The sequence below is a fragment of the Apostichopus japonicus genome, chromosome 14 (genome assembly GCF_037975245.1).
Source record: "Apostichopus japonicus isolate 1M-3 chromosome 14, ASM3797524v1, whole genome shotgun sequence".
NCBI classification, from domain to species: domain Eukaryota; kingdom Metazoa; phylum Echinodermata; class Holothuroidea; order Aspidochirotida; family Stichopodidae; genus Apostichopus; species Apostichopus japonicus.
In genome coordinates, this window is record NC_092574.1 from 1226391 (window position 1) to 1237964 (window position 11574).

Here is an 11574-nt window from a genome sequence, read left to right on the forward strand (position 1 = left end):
TCACTTAATTGCATTATCACAATGGTTGTAGATCAACACAAAATAAATCTGTTAACTTTACTAACAAGTAATGCATTCTTCTGGTGCAGTAAAACTGATGTTCTCTTTGTCTGCATTTTGTGTGACAGGCCTGCAACCCAAAACATCCCGAGTTTGGTACATCTGGTCAGATTTGTGCAGATGAAGGCCTTAATAACACTCTGACCCAGTATAGGTGGATGATCTCTGCTCAAACCAGTGAAAATGGAGTAACCTCTCCACTTAAACAAGTGGACAGTGATACCTTCTTCACAAGTACCAAGATGGTGAGTAGCATTTCTGATTCTGCAGCTGCTAGGGTTTTTGTTTTATATACAAAGTTCATCTTAAACACAGAGATTTCTAGAACTGAGAATGAAATCAGCAAAGTCTGCTTCTCATATCTAGATCCTTGTTACATAAGTTATACATAGTTATTTGTAAGAGCCTGTTTTCTTGTTGAAGTCTGCTTCTCATATCTAGATCCTTGTTACATAAGTTATACATAGTTATTTGTAAGAGCCTGTTTTCTTGTTGCTATAGATCACCCTTGACAGTATCTACTTTGGAGCTGGCTCTAGAATTCAGTGCGTCGCCCGTCCTGTTGGTTCTGATGGTGTTCCAGGCCGTGAGGCTAGCAGTAACATTGTGACCGTCAGTACTGAAGAAGGTATGTGTATGCCACGGGATGCCAACGAGGTTGGAGCTGAACCATTCAACGCCAAGCTGAGATACGTTGGACCCAACGATCCTGATCATGCCAACAAAGTCAGAATTACCATCACAATGCCTCATGTTGGTGAGTTTGAATGTCTGCTCTGTACAAATCTTTTTCAGGTACCGTGAATCCAGACATCAATTGGCTTACTTATTCTTCGGCTATAGCTGCATTTGAATGTTAATGCATTGCAGTTTAACTTGGTCTCAGTGATCAAAGTGTTTGAATAGGTTGTTTTTGTAAGTTTTGCCAATCGTTGCTGTCATATCAAACAGAATAAACTTGTTAGACTTTGACATATATGGAAGATATCTTACTTGACCTTTTGTATCCATCAACTAGTTGTTTACTTTATCATAAATTTGGCAGCTGATACTGAATTAAATGCAAGTAATTTCCTAGGTCAGATCATCCTGCTGTGACTATACCTTACTTTGCATCAGACATTCCCTCTCAAGAAGTTAGTGGTGTGAATCATTACCTCAGCAGTATCAATTATCAAGAAACTGTGTCAGATATACCAGGTCAAACAGAGTCAAGTGTAGAAAGTAGCACCTGTGGAGGTCATCCCTGGTCTGATGTGTTTCCTCTCTGGTCATCATTGGAATATAATATAGTGGTCTTCACCCTTTTGCATTTCAGGTTGGAAGTTTATGTAATCTTTGCTCATGCCTAAAGCTAGCCTTAATACCTCCCTCAAGAAACAGAATTCAGTACTTGATGACAAGTCCTTTACTTTCTTGGCTCCCCCTCCCCCTCCTAGTTTTGCAAAGTTTTGAAAATTTGCTCCATTTGGTACAAAATGATAAATAACCCTCCCTTTTATGTTAATTAGATGGACTTCTACCGGCCATTTCTACCCGTCAACTCACAAACTTTGAGCTTGCTCTCAGCAAAGATGGATACCGTGTTGGCACTCATCGCTGCTCCAACCTTTTGGACATCTCGGAACTCCGAACAGACTATGGTTTTGTGACTGATGAGACCAAGAATCCTAATGTAATTGGTGAGGTGGCACCATACCAGTTTGACACTGCTCTCCGTAGTGATCAGACCCTCCGATTCTACCGAAACCTGGACTTGGAATCCTGCTTGTGGGAGTTCGAGACCTACTATGACATGAGTGAGCTCTTGGAGGAGTGTGGTGGAGTTGTTGGTACAGATGGACAGGTTAGTACCCAAATGACTTTAGATGTTAATTCTTATAGCATGCATCCTGATCCTGTACAGGCAATTGATAGCAAACATTTAGCTCTTGACGGGACGTAGAGTCTAAAGGTAGATCAGATGCTTTTTGCCTTATACCTCTAACGATGCACTGAGTGTTCAAGAAACAGACCTGTTACTGCTTGATTAATATGATTAAGAAAATAGAGAGGCTGAGAGTATATAGAGACCGACCTTATCCAGACAAACAGCAACTTATGACTATTAAAGATGATTGTTATTTTATGTGTGTTAATCAGAAAAGTGTCAAATGGAGGCAGCTACTGAGATAACCTTAGCTTTGTGTTGGACCAATACCCAGATTTGACTGATGGTGTTACTTATGTCTCTCCTTAGGTCCTTGATTTGGTCCAATCTTACGTCAGCATGAAGGTCCCCCTCTATGTATCCTACATCTTCCATTCACCGGGCGGTACCGGTGGATGGCAACACTTTGACCAACAGTCTCAGATGCAGTTGACATTCGTCTACGATACCTCCATACTCTGGGACAATGGCATTGGAGCTCAGTCCTCAGACGCAGACCTCAGAGGTATGACACACCTCCTCAGTGGCTGTTTTACAGCATAGGCAATGAATGAGGAGGAGGGGGGGTGGTTTATTATCATATTCTGTTCCAGCATTGAGGATTTCATCCCAAAGACATGCAGTTAGTCATAACTACAATATATAGTATAAGAATATATATGATACAATATCTATAGTATAGAGTATACAAAATATAATATATATGATACAATATCTATAGTATAGAGTATACAAAATATAATATATATGATACAATATCTATAGTATAGAGTATACAAAATATAATATATATGATACAATATCTATAGTATAGAGTATACAAAATATAATATATATGATACAATATCTATAGTATAGAGTATACAAAATATAATATAATGTATGTTTACAGTTGAGGTGTGAATTGTGTTGGTTATGTGCATAAGTATTAAGCAGAATACACATAAGTTCAGTAGCTAAGGCACTATCCTCACTATCCAGCACACTAAGCTATCACACTCTGTTGCTATAATGTGTAAATGTGTATACATTATATACGTAGTAAATATGTTATTTGCAATCTCTGCACTTCTTATGTATATTCTGCCATTCATATTCATACTTAGGTAACTTGTACCCAACCAGTATGAGGATTGATGAGAATGGACGCTTGGTTGTCAACTTCAGAACCGAAGCTTTATTCAATGGACAGTTTGTCCTGAATTACGAAGGTAAGTTATCCATATAATAACCAGTGTAAGTTCAATAAGATGCTAAGATCTTCATGTTAGTTACTTTCTGTCTACTGTAATTTTCGAACCAACGTCTTGTAAAATCTGCTTTTCTTTACCAAATGTATCCTTTTAATTTGCTGATTATTGCAATTAAATAACAGGTTTTGTTGGTCTTTTAATCCTATACAAGCAGCCAGACAAGGGCACAAGCTGGAATCCATAAGTTACATCTGCTTTCTGTTAGAAAGGACAAGCCATTGGTTAGATTTGTTCAATTTGAAATATATGTCGGTATTGTAATAATAACTTTTCTTCTTGATTTATTTACTTTCTTTGTTGACAGCATCTCCACTCAGTTCCAGTGTAGTTTCCCAGGACCATCCCGGTCTTGGTTACACTCTCACTCTCATCAGGAGTGAACCAACATTTGCTCAACCAGATCAGCTCTGGCAGTTTGTTTCTGATAACGCTGTAAGTCTAATACTTAATCTATGTCGCTAATTTATCTACTGTCCTATAAAAGTCCTAAGATAACCTGTGATTGATTTCTATCGGAATAGTAGCTTATTGATGAAATAACATCGGCCAACATAAAGACTCATCGATGATTGAAATGAAATACAATTTCAAGGAAATGGTTTTTGCTGAAAGCAGTCAATAGTACATGCAGCATGTGCTATGAAAACTTGCACTGCAGAACAAAGTTTGTAGACCTCCTCTGACTACGAAGTATGCAATTGCAGCAGCATACTGGTAGAATTCCCTGTGTGTGTCAGGCTACTCAGAACTACTAGACAAGCGTGCATGGCTACAACAGCAATATCTACCCACAGTATCAGTATTAAAATAATTTATATATCTGAGACTCTGGGTTGCTGTGTAACATATATCACATTCATGTGCACAGGCAAGATACATATCAATGTGAGTATTTGCATTTTAGTTTTGATAAGCTTTCTTGACAGGTTATTTTACACTTTCTTTTGTCAGGTTTCTGACTACAGTGGCAGTTATACCATCCGTCTGGTACCTTGCGTTACCTCACCAAACCAGGTCTATGACGTTCCCCCTATCTGCAATCCAAGACAGCTTGTTCTATTCGACTTGCCGATTAGATTCCAACAGGTAAGGGTTCAACATTTTGAAAAGGAATTTAAGTGGCTCATAGTGAAGGATTGCTGTGGCTTGTTGTTGTATGGATGAATGTATTGTAGACTGTACCCAAGATAAACATTGTTAACAGTTTGGAACAGTACTTTCCAGCAGGTTCTGATCCTACAAAATAATTGCTAGCCATTGCGGGTGTGTCAGATAAGATGACCACCTTAGTAAACCAAATGGCTTGATGGTGTGATTATAGTAAAAGAACATGTTTGATTATAGTGAAGAACATGTTGAAGTAGAATAATTAGTGACCATTATTTGACTAGCATATTTGTGGGTGCAATGGTAGTGTTCTTGCTCAGTTTGGTTTTACAAAGCAGTGTGTTTCTCTCCTCTCCCTAGGTCAGCGACCCAGTCCCAGCTGAATACAGCCTGTCCACAGACTTCCTCTTACTCACTAAAGAAATGCTCTGGCTGAGTGATGGTTCCATGGGATTTGCTGAGGACACAGATGCTGCCTTCCTTCCAGGAGATACCATCTTTGGACGTATCCATGTCGACCCAGTCCAGAACCTCGGTGATGGATTTAAACTCCAGATCGAAAAGGTCTTCCTGTGTTCTGGACGTGATGGATACATCCCCAAGTATGACCCACAAAATGGGGAGTACGGATGTGTGGCTGATACCCCTAACCTTCTTTATGCCTTCAAGATCCTGGTAAGTTAATGAAGCTGTGTGATGCTATGTAATATTGCAATACAATAAATTCTTCAGCTAACAGTCATTTTTGAATCAATATATTAATACAGTGTCCTTTATTTGGGGGGCCGGGGGAGGGGGCAGGGTAAGGTTATGTCACTGTATCATAGATAAATTTATTCTTTTGTAAAGAACTATTCACACTAAGATTACATTGATGGCTGCCCTCAGTACTATCTTGTGTAATGGATTCATTTTATTTTGCTAAACAGGATTACAGACAGCCTACCACTGTTCAGAAGGACTTCAACGGAATTCCATTCGAAGCTGTTTTGGCTGATGATATTCCTGCCCTGGAACTTGTCAGGCAGAGTGGTGCTGATGGCTTTACCATGAACAGCAATGCGCTCTACCAGGTAACAGCCTTTTTTACCATCTGTTCGAGTCCTAGGACTTAACTATGATAGCTGAATACTGCCGGTAGTGATTTTATGTTGAAGTCGTAGGAGAGCAGGGTATTTTCTGTAATTAAACCTTGTTACAAAAATTCTGATGCTTTACAGAAACCCTTGCCTAGGTTAACTCATGATGCTTCTGTTGCGAAGAACAATTGATATTACTGAAATATCAGTCACCATTTTGTCAAAGTTTGTTTGGACATTGAATGTAATTATTAAAAAATATAACAAAATTTGTCTTCCTTGAAGCTTGTGCTGAAACGAATGCCTTCATCATAATTCTTAGGTGAGGTCAAAACTGCCTTTGGCTAACTAAGTATGACAAGCATCTGTAGACTATAATGAATTCCAATAATCTGAGAGTATTGATTTATTAACAGGTTTATGCTGGCAGACAGTGGTACCTGCATGCATCCAATATTCTAAGACCTGCATCTAAGTACCTGCATCTAATAATCTGAGAGTATTGATTTATTTGACAGGTTGATGCTGGCAGACAGTGGTACCTGCACGCCATCTACTCCCTCCACTCTTCTGATGGGTCTAACATCTTCAAACGTGAGGTCCACAGCATGGGTGGTGCGGTCAAGAGACACCGCCGTGCCGGTAGCATCAATGATCTTGCCGACGTGGGAGAGGGCATGGGAACCAACATGCACTTGGTATCCATGGGCAAGACCGGCTCTGGCTCCTCGGTCGACAAATTCAACCCTGACGGTACTTACGTGCTGGACAATAACAGTAGAGACGCATCACCGGTCAGTCTAATAATCATCCTTGCTTTTGCCGGTCTGATACTCCTCGTAGTGATCCTAGTGATCTTGGCTTTCAAACGACGACGAGGGCCTCGTGCTGCTGCAGCCCCAGTCACTACCGTGAAGACCAGCCAAAGAAGCACAATGGTCGTAGCACATGTATCATCTGATGGAGATAACACAGAGGTTTAATAAATACCTAGAGCAACTTTCTTTGAATTGGGCAAGGGGTTTCATTTTGGTTTTGTATGCCTTTGAATTATTTATATTCTTTTTAAAAGAAAAATAGGAGTACAATATTTTTTGTTTCCATTCTGGTTTTTATTGGAGTCAAGGGATAACTATCACTACACTTGTACAGTTTCTTCATCTTCTTCTTCTTCTCTCTGGTTTTTTTTTTCATTTTTTCATTTTTTTTTTTCGTCAGCTTAAAAAGTTGCCTTTATGAAGAGAAATATGGTGGTGCTTCGTTCTAACATTTTGAAAGCAAATAAAAGTCCACCTTTTGGTGTGGTGTTAGGAGACAGGTACCTTCGTTCAATACCTGTGTGGTGTTAGGAGACAGGTACCTTTGTTCAATACCTGTCTTATATCCTTGATTGGTAATGCCTTAGTGCAATCGTGTGTGCCTTTTAACGTTTTCAAAACTAATGCTGCAACATTTTGTTTGCAGTCCAAAAAAAATCTCATGAGAAAAGGAAAAGTTTATAGAAACCCTTTTATTTTTTATCGTTGCACTTTTTACTGTTCTTTGTGAGGCTTTGTAGCGTATTTTCTTCGTTTACCATTGTCCATATTCGTTCTGAAGGTGCACGCTTTAGCGCTGTCTGTGTGTTGTCTTGTATATTTTAATACTTTTAATCTATTCTTTGGCAAGATGTTAGTTTATTTTTCATGAGAAAGCAGCTAGATACTTTGGAGAGGTTGGACTCTGGACGAAGATATTCTTTATTCTCTTCTTCTTAATTTAAGAAATAAACATAGATGATTGTGTAAGTATAGCCGCACAATGCCAGGTATTTGGGAAGGCAATGTATGCACTGGAAATTAAAATCTACTGCAGAGAGAGAAATTATTCATAGAATTCATGTAATATACATGCACATGAGAGTTCTGCCCCCAACAAGCCCGGCATTATATACATGCTCATGAGAGTTCAGCCCCCAACAAGCCCGGCATTATATACATGCTCATGAGAGTTCAGCCCCCAACAAGCCCGGCATTGGGCTAGCATCGGTTCAAAATTTTGAATTCTTTAACATCATTGATATGCTGCAAAATATTTATTATTGAATATTTATTATTTTTATCTGGCATTTTAAAAGGAAGGGAGACTGATTTCTGTGACCGTTTCAATGAGTGCCATTTCAGCTATTGCAAGATGGATATGAATCTGCCAAATGGGGTAGTCATTCTTAAAACAAGCTTGTAGGAGTCTCCTCAATGAGATCAAACAGAGGCCTCCTCGTCATGGAGTAAATTGTAATCTGGCAGGTTGAATTCAACCAAGAAATTGGTAACGGCATGGAGATAATTCCTCCAGAACTACTTTAAAGTGATATTTAATATTTAATTTTTGTGTCTTAAAATGAATCCCATGGTATTATTCTACCCAGTCACAGCATTTAAGGGAATGGCTCAGACCAAAAATAGATCTATGCAATATACAATCTGCATAAAAAGGCACAAACACTCTTTCTACGAGAAATATTTTTAAACATTTTGTACAAAAAACACCACTCATAAAAGAACAAATCTATGTATAAAGGCATTTTTTTTTTTAAATTTTTTTTTGGTAGAACATTATTTTTACAATAAATGATGCATGGGGTGATCAGATTTTTTTCCTTTTAATGTAACATGTACAGAAGGTTTATGTAAAGTGCATGTAGTATTTTTATCAACTATGCAATTCTATTTCAAGGTGTGGGATATAAAAGGACCGGGATTTTCACCTGATGAGATCACCTTCATCCTTTGCTGTGGTCAAGTAGTCAATTCCTTTGCTATGCAAAATGCGAAAATTCTTCTGGAATATAATGATTGGTAATGGCTAGTTGGGAAAGTCTAATTGTTTGTGTCTTCTTTGCGTGTGTGTGTCCGTGATAAACTAATTTAGCCCACCTGGTTCATCCAAAGAGGAGCATAGTTATAAACAATTTTACCCCCACACTATCATGATAGAGTTAAATCCACAGATTGAATGTATACACGCCCTGATAAACCCATCCACCATCCCTCGCCCACCTCCTCCTCCCCCTTCCTGTTACTGACCCTCACCCCACCTCCTCCCCCTTCCTGTTACTGACCCTCACCCCACCTCCTTCCCCTTCCTGAACTGATTGACTGGCATTTACCTGTGTTTTGTACCCTTACCGTTTTGTTCTTTTCTGGAATTCAAAACTTTACTCAAGAATGGACATTGTGCAAACTCACCTGTTAACATATTGCCCCAAAATATGGAAGATCAAATAATGGTCAGTTTAGTTCCCTAAGAGTGATGAGCACTTAACTACAAGCCTGGAAAGCATTTTTTCTCTATCAGAAATTTGATCTTCTAATATGAAAAAATAAACTTTGTTGGCTAAAGCCTCCTGGAAAGCTTGCTATCATCAGTTTGGAGAAATTCTGACATTGTATGAAAGAAATAAAAAAAAAAAAAAGATTAAATGAAAGTGCCACATATATATATGCTCAGTGGCACAGTTAAATCATATTTGGATGAGTACATTGTGCAAGAACCTGTGATGTCATACCTGGACTACAACCTTTTTTCTCTACAAGAGTAAAAGATCAAAAGAAAAGGACTCAATATTATTGTTGAATTACTCCATTTTTTTCTCTTCTCACTAAAACATGGTGCTACAGTCAGTAAACATGTGCAGATTATAATGTCAAGACTTAAATCATTTACTAGACACACTGTATTGCTACTTTGTTATGATTCACATATACAACTCCCTCCCCCGAAAAACATTTTCATGGGAAGGCAAAGTTCATAATCAAATCCTGGACTTCATCTAACTGTCTATACTAATACCAGGCACGTATCCAGGGGGGGGCTTTGGGGGCGCGCGCCCCCCGGGTAAGAAAAAGAGGAGAGAAAAAAAGAGAAGAAAAAAGGAAAAAATGAGAAGAAAAAAGGAAAAAAAGAGGAGGAGGAGAGGAAGGAAGGGAAAAGAAAAAGAGAAAAAGGAGAAAAGGAGGGAGTAAAAGTAAAACGCCAAGACACCAAGAAGAGAAAGAGGAACAGTGACATCATTACAGCGCTGATCCCTATTATATACACAGGTTAGCCAGTGACGGATCAATGATTTCGTAAGGGGCGTGTGACTCACCCCATCGACAACTCCATTTTTGGACGTTTCCATTTTCCTCTCTCACTCATGATCTATATATATATACTATATATGGTCTATCATAACGCGTGTGTGTGTATATACGGCTTAAACAGTTGTAGAATTGTGCTATGAAACCAACTGTGGCTGGTCTCGAACTTGTGTCGTCGGGGAACATGACGCATTTTGGGAAGAGGGCGACCGCCCACCCCCCCCCCCCCATTCAGCATATTTTTTTAATGATATCGCTAGTAATTTCAAAATAGAAAGTGCTTAGATGCAGCTTACAAGGCCTGGGAATTGTCATTTTCAGCGATCTGGGAGACATTTTCGGCCAAAATTTGCTTGTACGCTTCGCGCCAACAAATGGTCCTGGGTAGTGCCATTTCCAGCGATCTGGGAGGCATTTTCGGGCAAAATTTTCTTGTTCGCTTCGCGCCAACCTATGGTGGCGCTCAGTGGCGTAGGAAGGTACTTTTTAGTTGGGGGGCTGAAGACTGATGGCCGGCCTGGGGGAGGGGTCTAAGGGGAGGGGGTGTCCCCCTCCCCTTTGGAAATTTTTTGCATTTCCAGGTGGCCTCAGATGCATTTTGGTGCAATATAGCACACTTCAACACCCACTCCATTTTGTAAGCTTAATTTTGTATTTTCACCTGGCCTTAGATGCAATTTGGTGCTCCAAATGAGATTTTTTTCTCATTTGGAAATGAAAAAGGGGTTTTCTGACTTGCGAACCGGGGGGGCGGAATGATACTTCCACCCCTCCACATTTTTCATTGGGGGGGGCTGGCGCCCCCCAGCCCCCCGGTTCCTACGCCCTTGGTGGCGCTACGCTTAGATAATTTGCCTACAGGCATCGCCCCTCCCTTGGCAAATTCCTCGCTACGCGCCTGTTCGAATTTGTAAAGCAAACAGCAGATATCACATCATATCAGTGAGCATGGAAATTGTGTTCCAAGATGAAAAGACTCAAAACTGTCCGACTTGCCTGAAAAAAATAACCAAAAATTTTCGCGGGCTTCGCGCGCGTTCAAAATGTTAATATCATATAAGCAAGCTTTGGTTATTAGATCGCATGCCATCGTGTACAGTACGGCTGACGGGTATTGTGGGACGCGACGTAAAATCACCTACAAAAGCAATGACCCACAGGAGATGCGATGAAGTCAAACATGATGTGTGCCGGGTTGACAATCTTCAAAAAGGTTATGGATGGAAAAAAAACTATTAGGAAATACTTGGTTCTCAGGCAAAAAGTGTGCATCTGGTTGGTCATTTCAAGCCCGAGAAGTGCCGTTTCCGGTGATCTGGGTGGTATCAAAACAAGAAATTTTCTTGTACGCTGCGCGCCAACCGATGGTGGCGCTCCGCTTAGATAGTAATTCGCGCCCCCCCCCGGTTAGAAAATCCTGGACACGCCCCTGGTTAACATGAATTCTAAGGATAATGTAGAAGAGTACCATAATGCGTCGAACCCAGTCCAAGGAGTGCTTGACCAATTAAATTGACCACTACATCATCACTTCTTAAATTAATGTCCATCTCGTATGTTATGTATTGTACGTTTAGGGGACAAACTAAAACGAATGACAGCGAATGACCGAATGACAATTGACTTTGTACAGGGTTAATTATCATTTGCGAATGACAGCGAATGACAGCGAATGACAACGAATGACAACGAAGGACAGTGTTGAGAAGAGATGGAATGATTAACGGAGTGGAGTAAATGCGGCTTATTGGTTTTCTGCGCAAAAATGATTTGAGGAAAATCGCATGTTACGTGGTTGCAGGGTTTTGGTGTAATTTACGGATAGAAACCACAGGGAAAGTTTTTGTGTGAGAATGCGCTTGAGTGCTGTGCTTTTTACCTTTGTAGATTTATGTAGAAAGATAACTGAAGCCGTTTCAAGATTATAGTATTGTTAGTTTCTAACAATTAATTTCGGAAAAATGACGTTAAATTTACTTTTTAAAATCAGACTTTCAATTTCGCTTACTATAAGGTGCGTATTT

At 39.7% G+C, this 11574-nt stretch overlaps 1 protein-coding gene and 1 long non-coding RNA gene across 2 annotated transcripts in view; one reads left to right on the forward strand and one right to left on the reverse strand.

The window, feature by feature from the left end:
* LOC139980314 (extracellular matrix protein 3-like) overlaps positions 1–8285 on the forward strand; it is a 78584-nt gene extending 70299 nt beyond the window's left edge. Inside the window, exons 14-23 of the mRNA XM_071991884.1 lie at positions 129–305; positions 562–817; positions 1572–1906; positions 2300–2495; positions 3097–3201; positions 3548–3675; positions 4195–4329; positions 4711–5025; positions 5280–5423; positions 5948–8285. Coding sequence (XP_071847985.1) covers positions 129–305; positions 562–817; positions 1572–1906; positions 2300–2495; positions 3097–3201; positions 3548–3675; positions 4195–4329; positions 4711–5025; positions 5280–5423; positions 5948–6412 — 2256 coding nt within the window. The 3' untranslated portion in view covers positions 6413–8285. The remainder of the gene's footprint in view (positions 1–128; positions 306–561; positions 818–1571; positions 1907–2299; positions 2496–3096; positions 3202–3547; positions 3676–4194; positions 4330–4710; positions 5026–5279; positions 5424–5947) is intronic.
* On the reverse strand, positions 7510–9660 carry LOC139980317 (uncharacterized). Its single transcript, XR_011797531.1, has 2 exons — positions 8506–9660; positions 7510–8470 (listed from the first exon to the last, which is right to left on the reverse strand). It is a non-coding gene; the product is annotated as an uncharacterized lncRNA (long non-coding RNA).
* Positions 9661–11574: the final 1914 nt, after the last annotated feature.